The sequence below is a fragment of the Ursus americanus genome, chromosome 4, assembly GCF_024610735.1.
Source record: "Ursus americanus isolate L20-20 chromosome 4, mUrsAme1.1.p, whole genome shotgun sequence".
In the NCBI taxonomy this organism is placed as follows: domain Eukaryota; kingdom Metazoa; phylum Chordata; class Mammalia; order Carnivora; family Ursidae; genus Ursus; species Ursus americanus.
Window position 1 is genome coordinate 48011608 of NC_142130.1, and position 24149 is coordinate 48035756.

The 24149-nt window shown below is 38.0% G+C and overlaps 1 protein-coding gene across 15 annotated transcripts in view; it reads right to left on the reverse strand.

The window, feature by feature from the left end:
* The window catches only part of BBX (BBX high mobility group box domain containing), a 263913-nt gene that overhangs the window by 51869 nt on the left and 187895 nt on the right, over positions 1-24149 (reverse strand). For all 15 annotated transcript variants that reach the window (XM_087861645.1, XM_045785275.2, XM_045785277.2 and 12 more), the window contains 3 exons: positions 21355-21422; positions 9168-9248; positions 6068-6142 (listed from right to left, as the gene is read on the reverse strand). In XM_087861645.1, the coding sequence (XP_087717771.1) occupies positions 6068-6142; positions 9168-9248; positions 21355-21422 (224 nt within the window). The remainder of the gene's footprint in view (positions 1-6067; positions 6143-9167; positions 9249-21354; positions 21423-24149) is intronic.

Genomic DNA, 24149 nt, shown 5'->3' on the forward strand with positions numbered 1-24149 from the left:
CTCTTAGTATAGTTCCAAAAATTAGTTACATACTGAAATTGGAAAGGAATTAAAAATTGCAATGTTAGAGGATAATTATGACATCTAATAATTTCTGGAATTTTCATCTGTCTCATGTCACATGATACTCCGGGATCACGAGAGGACAAGCTTGGTAGCGCTGCACTAAGCCAGGATGCGGTGCGTTCTAGTTCTTCCACTGGCGCCCTCTGCTGTTGCTTGTGTTGCTAGAGGGTTATGCTCCTCGCACCGTCTGTTTGTCCACCACAACACATCCTGTGCATGGCCAACTGTGGGGCTCAGTGATGGACTTGGGACTGCATTAACTGCCACCTGAGTTCATGCACAGTCGTCTGAGTTGAGGCTTGAGGATGGTTCTTTAGCTTTCAAAAGGAACCACCACCTATGTCTTGTAAGGACTAGTTCCCTCATCACCCATGGGAGGATTTTTACCTCTGTGTAGGTATAAGGAAGATTTCCAAAGGAGCTTGTGAGGGGAAGGCTCAATGTATTTTAGTAGTCCAACATTTCCTGAATCACCTACCAATACAATATTCATGGAATGACTGGTGAGATATGCTTTCTAAAAGTATCTTTTGGCTTCTTAATTTTTTTTTTTTTTTTGGTGTGGGGGGTGGTGAAAAACTGAAGATTTGTTAATGCTATGGCTGGCCCTTATCTTGATTTCTTGGCAACATTCGATATGGCTGACCTCTCTTTTGAGAAACTCTTCTCTGGGCTTCCACTGCTGGAGGATCCTGGTTTTCCTCCTACCTGTCCCCCCTCCCCCGCCCCCGCCACTTCTCTTTCTCCTTTCTCTGGTGATCCCTTAAATGTTTTTCCTCAGGGTTTTGTCTTAGGGCCTCTCTCTTTTTATTTACACATTTTCTCTCAGTAACCTGATCTATTCTCATGGCTTCATCAGAGCTTGTACAATGCCAATTTGTTATAACACTGCTCGTTCCCACCATTTTTTTTTTTCTATTTAAGAGACTTATACATCCTTTCAAGTAAGAACAATACCATTAATATGTTTTTCAATGTGTGGTCAGCTGGTGGAGGGAAGTGTGCGTTATGTTACACTTCTGGGTGGGGGGCCATACTGGATAGTACATTCTTGGCTTTTTTATTTTCCTCAAATTGGACGGCACTTGCCAATCTGTTAACTCCACCACGGTCTCTCCTTTGGCTAGTACGTACTGTTTCGATAAACAAAGTGGGTGGAATAGTACCTGAAGTACAGCTGAAGTGCTAAGAAAAATGATCACCCTGGATGTTAAACTGCTAATTTTATAGCTGCCTGAGGTAGGGGAGCCACACCAAGGAAACAGGTAGTAAAGATCAAAGGCAAATTAGGTAATAGTGGAAGTCTTTCGCAATTATGAGAGGTATCATAAAACACTGCAGCCTGGGAGGAAATGACTGATAATTAGTGAATGAATAAAAAAAATTTTAAAAAAAACAAATGAACAGTATGGGATGATTGGTCTTTCTTACCTCAAGAGAAATATTAATGCTTCTAATAAAACACGTAATACTTTCACACTGATTAGCTGCAGTGTAAGTATATGGTTTTTGTCGAGTGTAATATTCTGCAACATATTGAACAGTCCATCATGAAAATGAATGCTTTAAATTTGTACCTATTGCTTATATCCAATTGTGGCAGTGCCTTAAATTTGGTGAGATTATGGTTGTATTTATATTGGCAAAGTAAATACTTTCTTAAAGGAAGTTTTAATGTCCAAACTTATTGGTCTAAATCATCCAGATTAGTTTTCTGTCTTCAAAGAAAATATGTAGTATTTTAATGCAAAGATCTATTTTAGGTGTAAAGAGTCTGCCACACAACAGAAAGAATATGTGAACTGGTCATGGCTTTCAGACTTGTTAAATAATAGAAGACAACAGCTCCCTTCTAGCATTACAGGTGGTCATTAGTCTTCAGTAAATGAGATCTAAAATGTGATGGATGTGTCACTCTACCTGTAAACAAAAAAAGATGCAGATAGGAAACTCATTCTGACCAATGTAATGGATCAGAGCCTGGAAACAGCGACAGCTCTTCAGATGGGCTGAGGTGCATGTAGATGAATTATGAGTATCAATAAGGAATGGAGACAGGCTGAAAGGGGGGGGGCAGGCTCTGCACTCTATTTCTTTCTAGATCTTGTAAAGTAGATATATTTTTCTCCCTTTAAACATAAACTTTCATGAGGAATATATAAACAAAATGTTCTTTATTCAGTTTCATGGTTCCAAGTTGGTTAACTTCAATGGGTTTTGAAGCTATCAGACTTGGTTAAGAAAGAAAAACATCCTTCTCAGCTTGCAAGGCAAAGACCCAGGGCTCAGAATGAAAGAAAAAACAACTTCAACTTAAAGAAATGCCCAGGGCTTATGGTTTCTTAAAAAGGGTGTTTCTAGGATAACTATTTTACACAGTAAATGACCCAGGGCCAAGAGAAGATGTAGCTAACCTCTTCCTAGAGTTATGAATGTTTGTAAATCAAATGAGCAGGAATGGTCTCTAAGAATTTTGCATGTCTGACCTTAAAATAATATTACAAAGCAAAACATTTTTAAAGAGTAAATTTTTTCCTCAATCATAGAAACACTCAATCTAAGTGTACAGAAGAGGACTGAAATCCCTCTGAAAAGAGAGGGGGTACAAGTGGGTTACTGAGTAGTGTTCTATTACGTGTCCATCCCCTTTTTCACTTCGCCCCTTTCCTAGGAGGCGCCAGAGATACTAGGAAGTGCCTTAACAAGGACGAGCTAATAACTCACCATAACAATTAAAAACTACAGAGCAGGGGTCTCAAACTGTGGTTTCCTAACAGTAAACTTGTTAGAAATACAAATTTCAAGGCCCCAGCAATCTGTGTTTGAACAAGCCTTTAAGGGGACTCTGACGCATTTTAAAGTTTGAGAACCTCTGCTGTAGACTCATTAAAACAAGAATTTCAAGAGTCTTTGCGTTTTCTCAAAGGTGATGGGTGTTATACGAAATAATTATAAAAGCTTTAGGGATATGATTATAGTTAGTAATTATAGCCTATTCTATTTCTATTGCAATATATGTGCTCAGAGCAGATTTTAGTCGATAATTTCATTAGTTCATCTAGTTAGCTCTTGTTTGGCTGTGAATAAGCCAGCCCGAAATGAGGCTGACAATGTGGTCAGATCTTAAGATGGCAGAGATTGAAACTTAGGACTCTCTTGGGCCAGCTGAGACAAGTGACTAGAGAAGTTATATACCCTTAGAGAACCGTGTACTTCTCTTGTAAAATCACATATAACCGTTACAATTAATAACTGCAGAGGCCATTTTTAGGCAAAGAGGCTTGAGCGATGGACTGTAGAAAGGACCGACGGCAACCACCTGGCTGAATACAGACAGGCCCATGGGGGGGCCCACCGCAAAATATCGAGGCCCTCACTGACCCCGGGGCTACTTACAATGAGGCAGAGTTACCAACATAGGGAGAATTCTATATGCCCCCATACCTCCTCACCTTCCCTCTTAAAAACAGCCCCCACCCCGTCTCTGCAGACAGCTCTCCTCTATTCTGCCCGCTGCTCCCTTGTGGTCTATTAATAAACTTCTATCTTCTTTGTTCTGCCTCAGGTGAATTCTTTTTTTTTTTTTTTTTAAGATTTTATTTATTTATTGGACAGAGAGAGACACAGTGAGAGAGGGAACACCAGCAGGGGGAGTGGGAGAGGGAGAAGCAGGTTTCCCGCTGAGCAGGAAGCCTGATGCAGGGCTAGATCCTAGGACCCTGAGATCATGACCTGAGCCAAAGGCAGACGCTTAACGACTGAGCCACCCGGGTGCCCCTGCCTCAGGTGAATTCTTGTTACCGCCTGTGCCACCAGCTTTCACCAGACTATCGTCCCATATATGGGGGCCCCTATCACCACAATAACCTAGTATGTAATAATTTAATTGGCTTAGGAATGAAAAGGGCTCATACTATCAATCTATGTAAAATATAACTAGGAGAAACAATATACTGACTTGACAGGAGGAATTACATTTGATTCTAGGGCACAACATTTTATTTTGGTTTTTCCCCCCACGCATGCCCTCCTCTTTTGAGGTCTTGAAAGAGCACTAATAATTTTCAGATTAACAATTTTTCATGATCAAAACCCAAAAGCCCTCAAAAGGCCAGTGCTACTGAGTAGAGGAGTGAAATTCTCCAAACATCTCCCTGCGTAAGTCTCAAGTGAGAAAAGGTTCTTTTCTTTCTTAGAAAAAACAAAACAAAACAAAACCCCAAAACCCTTCTCATGCTTTAAGGAGTGAGCATACTGAGCAGCAAGGAAGCATTACTGGGTTTGAGAGGCTCAGATCTCATTCTCCAGAATCACAGGATAGCCACTGTTACATCATCAAACTGGTCCCTCAGAGCGGCCCGGGGCTTCAGGAACTCCTCATAAACATGGTAATAGTATCACTTAAATAACAATCACACTCTGAGTGGAGATAACAGTTGGAGACACCAGCTGTGATATCCCATACTGACATTTTAAATGAAGTTGAATAGGCTCGGCAGTTGATGCATATCAGGTGTGTCAAAGATGAGCCCCTACCTTTCTAATATTCCTGCTACAGAGTACAGAATTTAATCAAACAGAACATATGGCAAATACATTCTGTTTTGAGGAAAATACTTCTAAAAAGTTGTATGGGGCTGGCTCACGTATTAAGATTAAGACCAAATTTAGTCACCATACCAAAATTCTTTTTTAACTCTTAAAAAAAATTACTAGTATCAAATGGATGTCATCAACTGGAGGAAAGCAAGGAAATATTAAAACAATTTCCTCAGACTGGAAATAACAGTCTGCTTATCATAATGCCAAATTAGAATAAAATCTTAATTTATTCGGATTCATCAAGCAAATTGTTCATAAATGGTAGTATTATATGACATTTTTGTTACCAGTTTTACAGAATAGCCCTCAACTACTAAAGCAAATACTGCAGCAGAGAAGCCTAACAGATAAGTAGGCCAACTGGTGGCGTAAAGTCACAGCAGTTGACCCAAGTGTCCCGAGAAGAAGCAGTATTTCTTTTTTTAATGTAAAAGCTGAAAGTAATATTTCCTCATTTTCAAAGTAGGATGCTGGGTTTTCTCCTGCCAAAAGGATATCATTTTACATTTCATTTATGCAGCACTCTTTATTCAAACGAATCAAAATGACTCAATGCATCAATATTAAACAGAACAGTCCTGCTTGTCATTTTCTCTCAACCCTTCAAAAAAAAACTGCTTAGTTTATGATATGTGTTTTTGGTTGGACTTACTAAAAAAGGAAAAGGGGGAAAGACCTAGAGCAGACACCACCTTATTTTCACGACCTGTATACACTTTTTTATTTGTCATACAGTGCTCATTAGAAGGGAGCAGCCTATGGTTGAGGCCAGGGATTTTGTGGCAAAATCAAGCGTATCGGAAGTGCCTCTCCACACCAACTATGTAAGCACTCTCTAGTGTGTGCTCTCTCTGGCTGACAAACCAAAGAAATCTGAGATCCTGCAAGAGCTGACCTGAGCTAAGCCTGGGATTAAACACTAATAAAAATGCTGGCTAAAGCTACATCACATCGAAAGCTAAGTACTGATGATTTAACAGGTCGTATTCACCACTGCATCCACTGTGAGTTTTTCATAAATCACGGCATCTAATTTCACTATCGGAAACATTTAATAAATTGGAATCGCATGGATGTGGACAGCAGTTTTTTCTAAGCTTTTAAAATAAATTAAAAACAAGGTAAAATGAAACAAATGAGTTCCTGGAAAGTGTCTATTCTAAATGAACTCCTTAATGAATACTTATAAAATGAATACAAAATATGGAGCTGATCTGACTATGATTATAGCAAAGGCAGCAAAGAGCATTAAGTATTCCCTTATGTGCATTATGTTCGTAATGGCAAGAGGCATGTCTGAAGTTCACTGTATGCTATTAAAACTCCGTTCTAATATTTCCTGAGCTCAGTAAGTTTCTCAGCCCAATAATCATTTAAAAAAAAAAAAAAAAGGCAATACCTCTGCAAACTGAAACAAGGCTGATGCTTGACACTGTTTTGAAGGAGTATCAGAGTGGGACGAACTTGAAGATATCTGAAAGGAAACAAGTAATTTTTATTGCACAAGGACATTTTCCCATACCAGACTAATAGATTCTGCCATATATTCCCACTGTAGACACTGATAAAGATTAAGACATGAATCATCACCCTTAATGCCTTTTAGAAGAACAGTATAAATGATAAAGGAAGACAAAGGCCATGTTTCTAAAAACAGATGATTGGAAGAACAAAAGAGCAAATTTGGCCCATTTGCCATGTCTCTTATAGGATACCAGGTATGCTACAAACAGCCATTGAGGAGACTTGAGATGAACTGCTTTATTTCAATGTATTTTTAAAAGTATTATTAAAAGCTAGAAGCTGCAAGAAAAGTCAGTCACTTTCTCTTCCCTACACCACTCCCCCAAGCTGTTCTCTGCTTAGAGGCAGCTGGGAAACAGTGTCGGAGAAGCATATGGATGTGGCTCAGGGTATCTGGGATTGAGTCTTAGCTGACTACTCACTAGCTAGCTATATGACCTTGGGCAGCTCAGCTAATCTTTCTGGGACTTATTTTTCCTAACTATAAATTGATGATAATGATGAAGAGAATAATCCCCATTTTACAGGATTATGATGAAAAGAAAAGTTACAGAATATACTGCCTGGCATTGAACTAGAACTCAGTAAATTATTCACTGAACAGGAATAGCATTTCTTTTGTAACCCCATGCATGCATACATAAACACACACTCTCTATCACTCTTCAGGCATCTGACAGTGGATGAGGATTCTGCCATACCACAGCTGGTTTCAACTAGGCCTTTCATTCCACTTGGTCATTATGGCAGCCTCATTAAAAGTTTGCTCTGATGGCCCCATGGAAGTACTTTTCAAATATCTTTTGAGAACGAGGTCAGTTATTAATTTGGGTTCCAAAGTGAACAAGACTTCTATCCAGCTACAAAATAGGGTGACAATGAGTCACAAGAGATAATAGCCTGGGCATTATGAAGTCAGCCCATTCCCAGTCCCATAAAAGTATTTTCCTTCAATTAATTGTGCTCACCAACTCCATCAAAGGGTAATTCTAAGCAACAGATGCACCTTAATCATAACTCTTCAATCAGAGAAGTCATTTTTTTCATCTTAATTAAATTAAGCTGGTTAGAAAAACCATGGAGGCGGTCAGTGATACAATATCAAAGTAATGTTTAGGGATGAGAAAGAATTAGTAAAGAGACTGATGGAATTATTGACTTTATTCACTGCTGAAGCCATTAAGAAAATTTTAATGCCACTATAGTTAGGCATAAAAGCATCTTTAGAATAAATATCAGTAAAAAGAAAAAAGACCCAGATCCTATTTAACAAACTAGATATAAACAGACCAATGTGGATGAATAAAATTTGACCAAGTATTTTAAAGACATTTGCAGGTAAAATTATACTCTTCTTGGTTAAACCATGAAACCTATCATTTCAACTGAGCACCATAAGCAAGTGTGACAGATCGCAAATATGAATCCACAAGGATTTTACTGAAGTCCTGGGTAGGTCTTACTTCAGACAGCATTTTTCATTCCTATGCACCCTCAATAAAAGTTAAAGAAAGTAACGAGGTTATGTAAGGGGAATTAACTGCCTAATGCATATTTCCTTGAGGACTCAGTAAGACAATGAATGAAATGAAGAGAACCACTGCCATCAACCATCTAGATGTTTGAAAAGCATTTCAGAAGTTTCTAAACAAAAGGATTTACTTACAGATTAATACTGGGATAAAGAGATAATCACATGAATAGGGAGCTCCTGAAAAAATATCAGATTAGGGATAGGGACCCTCTATATAAAAGCAACAGAGTTAGGGATCTCTTTGGAATTTCAGGTGTGCTATAGAACCCCAAAAATGCACATATGGCAATACACCCAAAATTTCACATGAAATTTTAGGGTTTTCATTAGATCTTTAGAGGTTCAGGGACTACTAGTCAAGCGTCTCAGCTTTCAAAGTTGGGACCAACATTATTTAACATCTCTATAACTGCTGTTTAAAAACTGAGTGCAGAGTGAATCTGTGACATTAAATTCTTAAGGAAATAATATACAAAACAATTTTAATTCACAGCATACCTCACACAGTCAGAAAGGGAAGTGACAGATAAGGAATATGTGAGCAAATATGTATTCTAACATTCTGGTGATATCAGCAAGGCATTTACACATATTATAAACAATATCGGAAAAAGAATGGCCTCTGCCTTTGTGAATAGTTTTGCCAATGAAATGTTGAGAACCACCAACAAAGGGCACTGGAGAGGAAAAAAATCTGAAACTAAAAATATGCTCCCTTTGGGCAAAACCTAATACAATGGTAAATGTTAGGAAGAATGACAGTGCAAGAGAAGGTCTAGTAAAAGACAATTCAAATGATAAAGAGAAGACCGCTTTGGGTTAAGGTTTAAGAAAATTAATAATGATGGCTCCATATTGAGTTCTAGGGTAAACGAAGTATTTTGGGAAGCAGTCCTAACCTTATGGACTTCATATTAAGGATAATATGCTTTCCTATCATCTCTGAAGCAATGTTAGAAATATATTGAGTCACACAGGTTTGACTTTGAAAATTGTCTTTGACTTTGAAAAATGCCAAATGCATGCTAACATTTCAATTAAGAGCAAAGTGTACTTACAAAAAAAAGGAATGCATAGCCAATAATCATGAGTTGATTCCATCTTCTGATTTAATGCATGATAAATTAACAGCTAATAAATGACTAAGTTCTAACAATAATTCAATTGTATCCTTGACTTTACTATCCATAAACAAAAATTAGTGGTGTGGTTTAAATGTAATAATATTTACTATGACTCAATAACAAGCTTCTATAGACATAAAGTTATTCCTTAATTAGGAGACTCTGGAGTTCAAAAATACCTTTTCCAAAATTTGATTCTCTTTTCCCATCTATGTTAAGTGAGCTAACGAGAATTCTTCATTGCTTTAAGTTACTGACATCAGTCTAAATTTAAGCTCACATCACAATCTCATTAAGTATGAACTGTAATACATTACCTCAGCAAACTGAAATAATGGGGACTTCTGACGTAGTTCAGGGGATTCTGAAACATCCTGTCTACAAGAGCCAGAGGATATCTGAAACGAAGAAAGATGATATCAGGCATCATAGGGATAATTTTTGGAAGACAGCAGATGACAAATGCCACCTCAAACATTCCTATTTGAGGAGAGAATAGTTTTCATTCGCTCAATTGAGGCAAGCCATGACAAAACAGTAGTTATAGTACACAAAGTTTTATACAAAGCGCCATCGAACAGTTAAATAATGCAATAAAAAGAAGGAGATAAACAAGACAATGCATTTTAGAAAAGTTAATATCCATTGAAGAGAAATTTCTACAACGATGCCCATTTGATCTCTTGGCTTTCTGCCACCAATTCTAAAAATATCAACTTCTTTCATGTTCTGTGTTTCCCCAATATTTTATATCACCTAACTACATGAAAACACAAATGGGATTTGGTAATATAACCCTTTTGGGAAAACAAAACTAAAGTCAAATTCTTGTTTTCTAGGTGTTCATGTGTTTATACACAAACCCTAATCATAGAAAAGTTAGTATTTACCTAAGAATAATTTCTTTTATAATATATATTTTCTTTTGCACTATTTACTACATTGGGTAAACATTTAGTGCTCTACAATCTCCATTTTATTACTAATAACAGTTATAGAAATACCACTGGATTTTTAAAAAAAATTCTTGCTATTAATCAAGTACTCTTGTCAGGACACCCACTTTCTTCTTTTATCTCACCGCCTATTTCTGCATTTGGGTGACATCATCACTTAGGAAGCCAACTATTACTGAAAAGTCTTGAGTGTCACAGAATGTTGAGAGAATGATACTGTTACTCCTCTGATCTGACCCTTTTTACAGATGAAGGAACTTAGGACCAGAAAAGTAAATACCACCACCCCGTCCCCAACATTCAATAATCCCTTACTCTTACTTATCACCACAAGACACAAACATTTGTTTATTGTCCATCTTCTTCCTGGGGCTTTGTTTAATAAAGAATGTTCAACATTGCCTGCTTACAGTATCAATAAGCGTTTTTTAAATAAACTTAAAAAAAGTTTGACATGTCTTCTAAATCCTAAATCAGTCTGTCCTCTCAGCCCCCTTCCTAAATGACAAGATTAGGAAGTCTTAGGGAAAAAGTTATCTTTTATTATAGAGGAAAAACAAGTTAAAAATAGTTTTTTTTAAAAAGATTTTATTTATTTATTCGACAGAGATAGAGACAGCCAGCGAGAGAGGGAACACAAGCAGGGGGAGTGGGAGAGGAAGAAGCAGGCTCATAGTGGAGGAGCCTGATATGGGGCTCGATCCCATAACGCCGGGATCACGCCCTGAGCCGAAGGCAGATGCTTAACCGCTGTGCCACCCAGGCGCCACTAAAAATAGTTTTAAATTAACATGTTTCTGACAATAAAATAATTCAAGTTCACTGTTGCAAATCTGAAAAAAACAAAAACTAAAAATACAGAAGAAAAATAATCTACAATGCTATCTGCAAAAGATAAGCACTGTTAATACTCATATATATATTCTCCCAGTTGTGTAAGATAACTTTTCATCAAAAATGAGATATTGTAATACAGTTAAAGAATGTTTTTTTTTTTAACAAAACATGATTTTTCCTGTTATTAAATCTTTTCCAATGTAATTTTAAGAGCTGCATATGATTGTTATGTGGTTGAATCCTATGGAAACAGCTGACAGGCACCCAGATTACATTCCTAAAAATGGAGTTTCTCACTGAACCTTTTCATTAGACACTGAGGATGTGTTTCTCTAACGTTGTCATAGGTTATTGGGCAGCAACCGGCTTTTGAAATTTTAATTGTCACCTTTGCATTTCAAAGAGTAACGGCCACCTTCTTTCAGTGATGAAGGCTGGAGAAGGTGCAGGAGCTTTCATTCATTTGCCACCTGAGGTCTGGCTGCCAAAGACTGGCTCCCTGTCACTTGACTATTTGACAGATTTTATGCCAAATGGCCCAACGGTGTTTTTATTTGCTTCCCAAGAATCTGAAGCCAGGAAGACACAAAATGCACTAAAAAGACGGCCAATGAATTCTGAAATTACTAGCCATAAAGAATTCCTTCACTGTAAGGAATACTTGAACAAAATATAGCTTTATTTAGGAATGATGAAGAAAAATCAATACTATCTTGGTTTATAAAGAAATCCTTTATGTGTAGCTCCTAGGTATCTTGGTAAATAATCAAAATTTTATTTAAAATCAAGCCTAGGATTAAATTAAAATTATGAAGTGTCTTCAAATTTAATCATATAGGTTGTACATGTGACATAATCTACGAGAGATATTTGGAATCAAATATATTTAGGGTAGCTACACTGCATAAAGTCTATATAACATATACTCTTACTTCTGATAGATGTTTCATGATACAGGAGAAAGTCACCAGTTAAGAGGAGATTAGTTACCCTGTGGTTTAGAGTTCATATGAACACTAAGAAGTAAAGTGAACTTTCTCTTCAAGTGCTGTTTATAGATTATTTGGCCATACTACAAAAGTCACAAAATTTTAAAGTTCAATGAGACCCTTTACAAATCATTATAATGGATAGCCATACATAAAACTTTCTGTTTGAACAGAGAATTCAAATGTAAGTAATTATCAAGGCCCTGTAATCTTCCACATGTTGTATTAACTGGGCTATGAAATCCAAGAAGTCTGTATATGAGTGCTTGTGTTCACCACCCATCTGCTGTATAGTAGATGCACAATGAGTATCTGCTGACTGACTCGAGTCTCTGTGCGTACGGATACAAAAAATCTCAATGACCTGGCCAGGAATCACACAACAAAGGCTGACCAACGGTTAAAAGAGTAGTAATAGAATCACTAAGGCTATACATCTTACTCTAAGATGTCTCTCAAAATCGAGTTACTCTTAATTTTACTCATAAATTTAAGGCATTAGTTACTCTTAACTTTAAAGCACTGTGGATTTAGCATATATTTTCAGTGTACTGTATGGGAAACGGAAGAAAATTAGGAGCCAGGAGAATTGGGTTCCTACTAAGCTCAGTGGTTACCTGCCTCTCTGAATCAGAAGCTGCAAATCAGAAGGGGCCCTGAGTGGGAACAGAGAGAGGGTTGCAAAAAAACCCCAACAATACCAGCAGCAAAAGCGGGGAGAAGACAGAAAAACTGTAAAGGACAGACACAAATGTTTTATAAAGCACTGTAGTCTGTCTAAAAGAAATTAAAGTAGAGCCAAGAGTCGCGAAGTGTCTCCTGAAGGCTTCAGTTCATGGCAGTAATTAATATTTATAACTATGGTTCTAAGTTGTCAAGATAAGGATAATTATAAAATATAGCCTTTATTAAAAGGCAGAAATGCGTGTGATACATGTTAGGCATATTTCCATCAAAAATCTCAAAATGTAAATATAGCTCAATGACATGGAAAATGAATGTATGTAGAAATTCATTCTTGTGTGCTTGACAAATAAGGCATCCGATGCAGGAGTGTACATTTGTGCAGATACTGATAAATACACACATTTGGTAAAGAAATCTGGGACTATACCCACATAAAAGTAGAAAGTATTTTGCACACAAGGCTCCTATTGAAGTATTAGTCAGAGGGTCCCAGACCTTATCACCTTGCTATTTGTATTTATAGCACTCCGAATTACTTATTACACGGGGCATGCTTTTTATGGATAAATATCAATTCCTCAATCTCCATTCCTATGCTAGGGCCAGCTTACTTTCTAAATATAACAGAATATACAAGAGCCAAAGATAGCGCTTCATTAATTATAAGCAGAGGTTAAAGGAGAAAAAAAAACCCCAAAGCTGTTCCTAGAGTCTCTGAAATAATCCATAAAGCCACTAGGTGTAGCTATCTGCCCAAGAAAGAAACAGCTAAAGGGATTTTTAAAAGCCAAGTTTTGTTAATGTCCCTTAAATCCAATCTTCCCTTTGATTTAGTTATAATTCTCAAAAACCAAGAAAGAAGAATTATCGGCATAATTAAGAATTACAACATAGTATCTTTTTCCACAAGTACACATGACATCATGCAAACAGAAGATACAGAAATGGGATCCAGCCTCCTGATACAAAACAAGATCACACGAGTTAGATGCACTAGAAGTGCTCTGGAAAGCACCAGCCTGTTCCTACCTCACAAGGCGCAAGACTGCAGCCACACAGCTGGATTCTGATAAACATAAGGTCAACAAAAAGGGTAAGTGCATTGGTTTTATCTGAACCGTACATTTCTGCCCTTGCTATAGCAAACATTTGTTGATACTCAACTCCTTCAACAAAATTCAATAAAAACCTACTATGCGCCAGCCACAAAGACTGCTCACTGTTTTTAAGAAGCTTTCATTCCACTTGTATGCATTATGTGCTAGAGAATAAAATGATAACTAAGGGAATGTGTCTGGCCCTTAAGTGGCTTATAATCCAAGTGCAGGGGACAGCTACACAGTTAAGATATAAGTGCATGGTGGCAGAACACAGTGGCATTGTAAGGCCTCTGAGGACAGAGAGGCAGCCTTCACTCCTTCTGGGATAGGCTGAAGTTGTTAAGACAGTAACATCTGAGATATACCTAGGAGAAGACACCAGAATTGTGGAAATGATGTGGCAACAGGAGGAGGAAAAGGATGGAAGCAGGTACCCTGTGTGCTTGAGAAACAATGGCTTTCTCAGTGTGGACGAAAAGTAGAAGCCTGGGAGTGTAGTGGGAGATGAACCGAACTGAGAGAAATTTGAATTCTCTGTTACAAAGTTTGAAAATTAGGCTGAAGGCAATGGGGAGCCAGCCAAGGTTTTCACTCGGAGGAGCGGCATGATGAGAGATAGGTAGTTAGATAATTCTGTCAGTGGAGTGCAGGATGACCTTGGCTGGGAAGTGACTGGAGGCAGGAGACCAATTAGAAGGTTAAAAAAATAAACCAGCTGAGATGTGGGGCCCCAATTAAATCAGAGATGGTATTTGCCAGGCCCCAGTAATTGCCTGGAAGGATGTCAGGGCTGAAGGAAAAGGTCTGGACAAGGCCAGGATTTCCAAGGTCGGTTAAAGCCTTTCACTCAAAGGGTTTCCGGATGGTGGGGAGGAGGGTGGGCGGGGGCCGGGCGGTGGTCTTCCATGGGAGGAGAGAGTTTGGGACTAGAGGATTCGGTTTCAGAGTTCAGGAGTAAAGATCCCTCGTGATGCCAAAGGCCAGTGAACTGATTCTCCCTTGTTCAGCTTGACCCAGTCTTTCCTACAATTGGGCGGCTTTTGCCAAGTATCCTTCTCTAACAGAGTACCTGAGTGATCATTTCATTTACATTTAATAGGAGATGTTAAATGAAGCTCTGAAATGGACTTGTGCTTAAACACAGGTGAATTAAATGTAAGCATATTACATCCAAGTTAGTCCTTCAAAATGTTTTTAAGGATTAAAATAAAGCCACCCTTAATTAAACCTAAATTAGGTTTGAGAGAAGCCGAGGACGGACGCACCGCGCTTGGCTAGCTGACACCAGGACTGAGCCACAGCGGAGACTGAGCACTGGGCTTTACCCTGGGGAGCATAAAGCCAAGTAACACCGCACAGAATCGCACGCTCCCCAAAACGAGAGTACACAGGATCTGGCTGAAAGGAACAGAAAGTCCAGGGTTCTGCTCAGGCCCCCAGGGCTACCGGGGTCACTCCTGCTGCGGCGTGGGTGAAGTTCTATCATTCTAAGCCATGTGGCAGAGCACTAGTGTGGAAGTCCAGAAGGGACTCCAGGCCACGTCTACAAGTAACTGCCACAGCAGCTGAGACAAATCACAACCCTGTCCGGCCTCCGGTTCCTCACGTGCCACTCCTCCTTCTTCACTGGGCAATGTGGAGACAGAACGCAGTGGTGTATGAAAACAGGCTCTCAGGAACAGCACGGCAGCAACCACCACCCTTCTTGTCTATCCTCTCATTCTCCATCCTCCGCTTTCTATTCTGGCTCACGTGAGGCCCGCCTCCCCTATCACCCCTTCCAACCACCTCTGGGAGACTGAAGAGCCCATGCAAGTTCATCACTGTCTGCAGTGGCATGGCCTGGGGACTCAGCAAGGATAGATACCTGTCAGTCAAGCTGGGTAAAAGGACCGGATTCTCTGAGCCTTGAGCCCCCACACTGCTGACATGTGGACGAGGCTGGGCTGGACAATAGTTTCCGTCAAAATGGGCAGTGAACAGTGACTTCATCCAGAAAGGAAGAAAGCTCAAAAAGCCCATTGATTATTTAATGTAAAATGTAAATACAGTATATTTCCTCATGAGATATGTTTAGAAGTTAAAAAACTGTGAGAAGGGAATGAAAGCTTTGATGGGACTGGGGTAAGAGTTGGGGGAGGGAAATTCAGTGCATTCAAGCACAGTGAAATAGATGAATTAGTAGCCTAAGAAAGGTATATATCAAACTAGCTCAAATGTACCAACAGGTGGGAAAATAATTTCCCCTAGTTCACTGCTGTCAGAAATTATGATAAAGACACATGAAAACTTTCAACTTTATTGAAATCTGTATATTTGTGAACTTAAAACTCAGTGTTTAAAATATGGACATAATTCTTCATTTGTTTAACAAATACACTGGGTCCTTGAACAACACGAGGGTTGAGAGAGCCAACGGTAGTCAAAATTCCATCTGTGACTTTTGACTCCACAAAACCTTAATTACTAATAGCCTACGGTTGCCCGGAAGCCTGACCGATGATGTAAATCCTGTGACTTTGGGTCACACTATGACCCTGGAGAGGCTATGTAACCTCTTTAGCCTAGAGAGATTATCCCCCTTTATGAAATGGGGATAGTAATAAATAATAATAACAATAAACCAACCTCAAAGGGGTTGTTGGAAGATGAAATGAGATAATCCATGGGAGTGCTTAGCAAAGTACCTGGTCCAGAAAGTATTCACGAAATGGTCCTGTAAAGGTCCAGGACAGGGCACCATGGGAGAAGGGAGAAGTGGTCGGAGTTGGGGTCAGGTGGGTGGGGGGCTGAACCCCAAAGGCCCCTGAATACCGCGTAGAGACTGAAGCTAGTCCTCCTGGGTTCAAATCCCAGTTCTGCACTTGGAGCTGCACGACTTTGAGCAGATTATTTAGCCTTCTCTGCTTCCACTTCCTCACTTAATGGTTTAATATTTACTTGAAAAGCAAGGAAGACTTAACTCACAGTGTTGTTGTGGAGATCAGGAGTTACTCTTAGGTAATGCATTTCAGAACCATACCAGGAATGAAGGAAGTGCTCAATAAATGAGAGTTCAGTGACTACTCTACAAGCACGTGAGGAGCCCTGCAGTTTAACTCCTATCATTTGTTCCTGATTTCAAGTTGCTTAAAGTCTTCTGGATGAATCAACACTTGCACATTACACACAATGAGAAAAAAAAAATTAAAGACTTTTATTATAGAGTTTATAATAAAGCCTCCAACTAAATACAATCAAGCGCTATAATGCCTAACACTGACAGTAAAAGCAATGATCAGGAGTAAGAGGAATCAAATTTGGCTCAACCAATTAGGAAGGGCTCCCTGGAGGAGGTAAGAGATTGATGTTACAAACATGAAACAAAATATATTTAATATTTTCAAATTTCAATCATATAGAAATTTGGATACATGAGCTGTTTTACTTTTGAACAGGCAGACGGTGAAATCTCCTTTGGAGTCAGAAGTATCATGTGAAGAATTTGCTCTGTATAAAACCCTGTACTTTATTACATCATCAGCTCCATGAGGACCCAGACTTGTGTCTGGATTTGTTCCCTGACAGGACTGGCACACAGTAAGCATTAAATACTTGTCATATGACTGAATATGTGAAAAGATGGCACACAGTTCCCAAACTGTTCAATTCTTACATACGACCTGTCTAGCCCCTTAATAATGGAAGTATACAATCATTTGCTAGCATCTTCTCCACTAACTTTCATGCTAACTCAGCTACTCTGCTGAAGTCATACTTCCTACACAGTAATTTCTACCAGGTTAAAAAATTGTCTCCTTCTTGAGCATCTAGAATAAATTACAACTGCATCCTACAAGTTTCCGATGGACAAGGAGCCGTGTGTGTGCGTGTGCACGCACTGCCAGTAACGCGCATGATATCCTGTAGGACTGATGTCTGACAGAATTTAAACTTTCAAGTTATGTATGAAATGCCTAGAATAACACAGGGTGATGATACCAGGTACCTGCAAGAATGCTCTCAGGAGTGGTGAAATTGCCTTACAGGTTTTATTTAACTAATCTCCACAGATTAGAGGAATTCTCTTAGGAATTAGAGGCAAGTGGGTAATATTATTAGCTCCATTTTACAGGATGGAAGGCAAAGAAAAAAGTGGCTTGATCATAACTTTATTGTCCTATCTGTTGGTTCCAACAAAAGAACTAGGCATTCTAAAATCATAGACCTAACATCTAATACATTTCCCGCACATGTGAAAGTTTGCCTTCCGTCACAACTAAATAGATATCGATGCCTTCACACCTTTTTGTCAGCTATGATTACTCTGCCTAACTTATTACCTTTCCTATTACTCCCCCAAACCATCTTTCCCTCTGTTCCAGTCAGGACTTCCCGGCACTGCCTCAGTCCTGATACTGAGTGTGGTCCTTTACAATACTGACCCAAGCTGTTCTCTACACTATGTGTCGACTAACAGTCCCCTTCACACTCTCTGAAATGCAGCACTCCCTGCCTTTATTTCTTAAATTTTATTTAGCTTTGCATTTTCATTAAAGTAACAAATATAATAGTATAGGCGATTTTTAGTCTTGGGGAATCACTTCTACAAATTCTAGATCAAATAATTATTATAAGCCTTATTCACTGTCTTTTCATCCTTAGATGATAACTCCCTGATATGAAATATAAGTGCTTACCTCTTTTTAGGTAACTGCCTTCTCTTTAGCTCTTCCCAGAGTCTGATGGGAATGTGACTTTGATATTGAACAAATTGCCTCTCACCTCCTCTGTAGAGCCCTCTGCAGGCCTATTTTCAGCTGATCCTTATACCATATTTTATTGATTAAACTACTTCCATTTGGCTTCTGATTTAAATATGTTTGCTAAAATCTCATGTTCATTGGTAACATTCCGTTTCCCTCATTATTACAGGGTATTTCCTAGTGCGACTTCCATGCCTACACTTCACCAAGTCTCAACAAAGACCAACTCAGAGCCACAGGGTGAGCAGGGGCGTGTGTGCGTGTGTGTGTCCTGCTAATATATCTATCTATTTTGCTTCCTCATCCATAAATGAATGACAAACAATTTTTAAAAATCTTAATGCATTTCAATGTACTCTGGATATAAAGGAAATACAGGGCTAATCATTCATGTGAAAAATAAAAGAACCAAACTGTAAATACAAATTTCATCCCTTTTATTCATTAGAGAAAAAAGCACAATTGAAACTAAGCCTGCCTCAGTAACAGTAGCATGTACGAATGTCCACCTAATAATGCTGCAAACTTATTGTGGCAAATTCAAAGTTAATCAGAAGATTCAGGTAAAAGAGAAAACGCAAACATTTTCTTTGCCATTACTTTCCCACTGATAAGGCTGAAGAACCTATGATTTCTCTCTAAAAAGTCTTAAGAGCACGTCAGGTAGATCCAGGAAATATTACAGGCCAAAGAAGCTTTTAATCTAGAATTTTATTACTTTAGATATTAGAAGATATTCAGATATATTATTTATCTGAAAATTTATTATTTACAGCAAGCCTCTATGCCTTCTAGAATTATTTTTTTAAAAAACAACTATTATCTATATTAATATTTCTACATTTAAAAATACAGACTTCTGAGAATTTTTTTCTATGTAGTTAGGTTTCAGGTTAATGAACAAAGGAAAATCTCCTCCCTCAAAGACTAGTATTTCAGAATAAGAATTCTGTCATGGCATTTTAAAAAGCCATTATGATTAGACTTTCTCTGTGGCAGAATTTTTGTAAAATGTCACTTTATTTGATTGGTCCTACCTAACAGTATAAACAGACATCACAGTAATTGTTCCAAATGTCAGCAGTATGAAATTTCTGTAACTCTCTCTTCTTATCTCATTACCTTGATAATTTTCTTAGGAAAATGTAAGTACATATTTACCACATTTGTCTTATGTTCATCATCTGCCTATGTATCTAGTCCCCTAACATTCTACAATCATGTTCACATATTTGGAATGAGATAAGACTTTGTAGAGAAAACAGATGATAAATGAAGTCTACTGATGATATGTATGACACAAACTCTCAAAATGAACCATATTTAGACACAGGTTAATTTTGTACAACAGTCACTGCTTTATTGTTTCAGTATCTCAAGATTAGTTTCAATAATGACCTAAATATACCACCTCTGAGATGAGAAGTAGGAAGTAAAAAAGAAAGAGATGTATTCTTAGAAGTGGTTCTTAAAGACCTAACTGCTGGCAACTTCTTCCCTAGCGTAGATTTCCTTCTACATGGTTCCCTTCTTTAAGTAATTTACCTTTATAAACTTCTTTAGCTTGAGAATTCTCAAAACAGTTCCCCTTCCTCAGAAATAAAAAGTTGACCATTGTTTATATTACTTGTGGCAAAAACCTGCTGTTCTTAAAAGGGAGAACTTCTCCCCGAAAACAGCCCGGGAGGCAAACTGTAAGCAAAAAGGGTGGGGGGGGGGCAGTCTTTTCTTTGACTAACACTTTCATCTATCTGTAAGTTCTATAGATGTTTATTTATTTACATGTGTTCCTGGAAGTTAGAAAGAATGGTGACAGAAGTTGGGAAGAAAACACCATTATAATATAATCTGTTAGAAAAGATGATGCCGACTTTCACAATATAGTACATTCTTGGAAATCATGAGTCACACTGTGTTCAAAGGTCAAGTGTGCATTATTATTCCAACATTCACCTTTTGGAACATGCTTGCGATACTCTATACCTAAGTGACAATCAATCTGATTGCTATTAGGCAGCCATGTGTTAGCGAAATGATTTCCGAGAATTCTATTGTGTTAGGAAGTAAAAACATGCTGAATAGTAAGTATGGAAAAGTACAAAGTGACATGTTTATTTTTTTCAGCTAAAGAATAGTGCAATGTAAGTAACTACCGGCATACCTGTTTACACATTCTTTTGCTACACTGAACTAAATGGAATCAAAATAATTATGTTAAACTGACTATATGGTCAACTACTATGGATCCCAAATGTAAACTATACATAATAATGGCCTCTGTGATATAAATATCTTACATGGTATCTTCTAAAATCACTACTTGAATAGGAGTGAATTGTACTCTGTAGGGCATACTCAACTTCTTAAAGTAAAAAAAAAAAAAAAAAATATATATATATATGCAATGAATTGAACTGATTGCTATTTGGCCATAAATAGCGACTCTGGTTGGGACTGAAAAGTCTCCATTTCAGGTACCTGAGTGTGGTAAAATAACATGACCCGCAGGTTAATTTGTCTGGCCTCTGTTAAATGAGACTGGAAAAGAGAAATTCCACAAATGCAAACTATACATGGTTAACTGCAAGGACCTGCCCATCAAAACCATACCTAAAATGTGTTGTAAAAGCAGCCCAGTAACTACAAGGAAATAAGAGATCATAAAACCAAGGTTATGAGAGCCTGGGTCCTTTTCATTTTCCATTTTAAAGAATAAAACTATGTTGGAATGCCATGTTTCAAAAACAGGAGTTTGGATTTATTCAGGTACCAGAAAGACTGACGGGTAAATTCTCGACTTTTTGCTAGCAAGTCTGCGTGAGAAATCACGAAAGCAGGGTATGTTATGAATGGAGGGAATGAATCATAGGGCCCACCCTGAGGACCCATGACACAATTGTAGCAGACGCTAATTATCTGTACATTCCATTTCTTTCTCTTAGGTTCACAGACCTCAAAAATCTGCACCTGACTTCTTAATTTGTGTCCTCTTGGGTTTATTTACACCACTTTGGTTACACTCAAGGCACAATACAAAGCACATCTAGATCTTGACCAAAAAAAAAAGGATCGAGTTTGCTCATGAGCTGTAAACAGTGAAACTACAGAACTAAGAGCGTGAAAAGAATCCAAATGTCTGTGTTTTCAAGCCTCAGCATGAGCGGAGTGGGCAGGAATGAGACCGGCTTACCTCTGGTGTTCCAAGAGCATGTTCTCCAGCTAAAAGCAGCATGCTCAGGCCTCCCATTTGAGTAGGATCTAAAAGTCAAAAACAAATAAATCATCAATTTACAAGCATGAAGTACATATAATCCACACAGAGTCAAAAAGAATACTAACAAAGACTCGAAACAACAGAACCGTATATAACTTGTTACAGAAAATTTTCAAAACTCTTCATATAGCAATAATCTGGCATATATGTACTTAAGTACTCATACTTTTGTGAGCCTTTTAAATCCCCCTATGTCCCACCATTTCAACATAACCCTTTCTTCAATACTACAGCTGTTTATAATATGAATTATCTCCTAATCTGATGCTTCTTGCCTTACTAAATGGGGGGTTTCAGTGGATTTTTTTTTTATTTTTTAAATTTTTTTAAAAGATTTTATTTATTTATTCGACAGAGATAGAGACCGCCAGCGAGAGAGGAAACACAAGCAGGGGGAGTGGGAGAGGAAGAAGCAGGCTCATAGCGGAGGAGCCTGATGTGGGGCTCGATCCCAGAACGCCGGGATCACGCCCGGAGCCGAAGGCAGACGCTTAACCGCTGTGCCACCCAGGCGCCCCGGATTTTTTTTTTTTTTTTTTTTTAAAAACAAAAGAGTGCTTACACTTGATGTCTGAGAAGCTTGAGTTTGTTATTCTCAAATTGTTATTTCTGCCATGTAAAATTAGGGCTGATAAAAAGTACCAGGCTATATGAGAAACTAGAGAACAGAGAGAAATTTTATAAATGAGCATTCCAAAATCTTGGGGGCTTTGCTCAAATAATCTTTAAAACTTTCAAAAACAAATTTAAATTAGAGAATGATGTATTTTTGATATTTTCAATCTTAGGGGTATAGTCAGGTGCTTCCTTGAAATACTTTTCGGATTTAAAGTGAATCCTTTTTATATTACCGAAGGCCTTTGTTTTCATTCCTTCAATAATCAACAGAAACAAAAAGACAAAATAAAAACAGCAAAGTGGTAGGTCTACGACCCAGAGTTATGACTAAAGTATTAGAGAAAATAAGAAACCTATATCCCTTAAGGTTGTCTTAAACGAATTAAATTTCAGATCTGCGTTGAAATCACATATGTGGCAATGCCTAACTCAGTGCCTGTCCTCGCGCATATAGGTCCTACATAAATGCATTCTTATTTTTAGGAATCTCTCTTCAATTAAAAATGAGAATCAGGCATACTGTTGCCTGAAGACATGGAAGGGTTTTTCTCTTTTTTGCTTAAAGATAGGACCTTAAGTGTATTTTTGGACATGAGCTGTCCTAACTCATGAAGCCACTCTGATCACATCTTATATACAGTCAAATTTTTTTTAAAAATTGAAAAAAGAATTGGAAGGAAGGAAGGAAGGAAGGAAGGAAGGAAGGAAGGAAGGAAGGAAAGAAAGAAAGAAAGAGAAAGAAAGAAAGAAAGAAAGAAAGAAAGAAAGAAAGAAAGAAGGGAGGGAGGGAAAGAAAGAGACAGAGAAGAGGTAAAGAAAAGAAAAGAAGAAAGAGAGAGGGAGGGAGGGAGGAGGGAGGAAGGAAGGAAAGGTTATTAGAGGGGAACGCAGGTCACCCAATGATCAGATGGTCAAGAAACAGCTCAGTGTTGGAAAGCAGCCCCACAGGAAGAAGCTACATATGGAATACACGGGAACTCTGGCTGCTGTGATGAAGCAAGGCTCTTTGTTGTTGTCTTAAAAATTCCATCTTTAATTAAATGTAAAGTTTAAGAACTACTGTGTTTGTTAAAATAGACACTTAAATCTATTTAAAATTAAAATGAGGGGGAAATGAATTTAGCAGGAAGTAAAATTTTAATTTGGTTCTTTGGATAGCTAAATACTTTTGCTGCTGTCATTCTAGAGATCAGGAGGACTGGATGATTGCTTTCTAATAGAAATAAAAATGTGTTAGTTCAAATTTTAAAGTAGAATAGAAACATGCTTACATGACAATTTATTTGCTATATACCAATGTGATTTTGCAAGAAGTTTGCTGTAAAACACAGACCAAAAAGGTACCATCATCTTTCACATTAATTTATACTTACACAACCTTATCTAGAAACATCAAAAATACGCACATAGCATGCTTTGCTTTCTCTTTACCAAGAGGACCTGTACCAAACTAAATTCTACACAACTTTCTCTTCTTGGAAATCATACATTTAGCTGCTTTGGGATTATTCAAAATAGCCAAATGACATGTGATAAGTACTGCCGGAAAAACAAAAGATTCCATGTTGAGGAAAAGCTTACACTGTCCTCTGAAGGCCCTGTGAGGATCCCCGAGATTCAAACAGCTAAGCCCCATGTTTTAATTAAAGGCAAATCCATCTGCTTTCACTGCACTGCAAGAGACACAACTGGAAATTTCAGAACATGTTATCCTCTATACACCAGCTTAAAAAAGACTTGACTGACCGTGGATTTACCGACATCTGTCACAGAGCCTCACATAATGAGACGAACTGAAGGTGTTTTCCTTCTTTATTTTACTTTACAGAACATTGTTTTTGTAAAGCTGACCTATCTTGGTTGATGTCTAGGTCTCCAACTTTCGATTTGTAGGTACAAAAGGTAGATTAATAAACTGTCAAAAATGGTGCTAAAAACAGACATCTTTCATAGCTCTCAAAGCTTTCATAGGTTTATCTACAATTATTATTGGTTTGTGAAGAGCTACTATATGGAAAACACCTACTGATATTGATTTAGAACCGGGAGAAAAAGGCATGGAAGACAAATGGTCATCGAAGGAATTTGGTTGG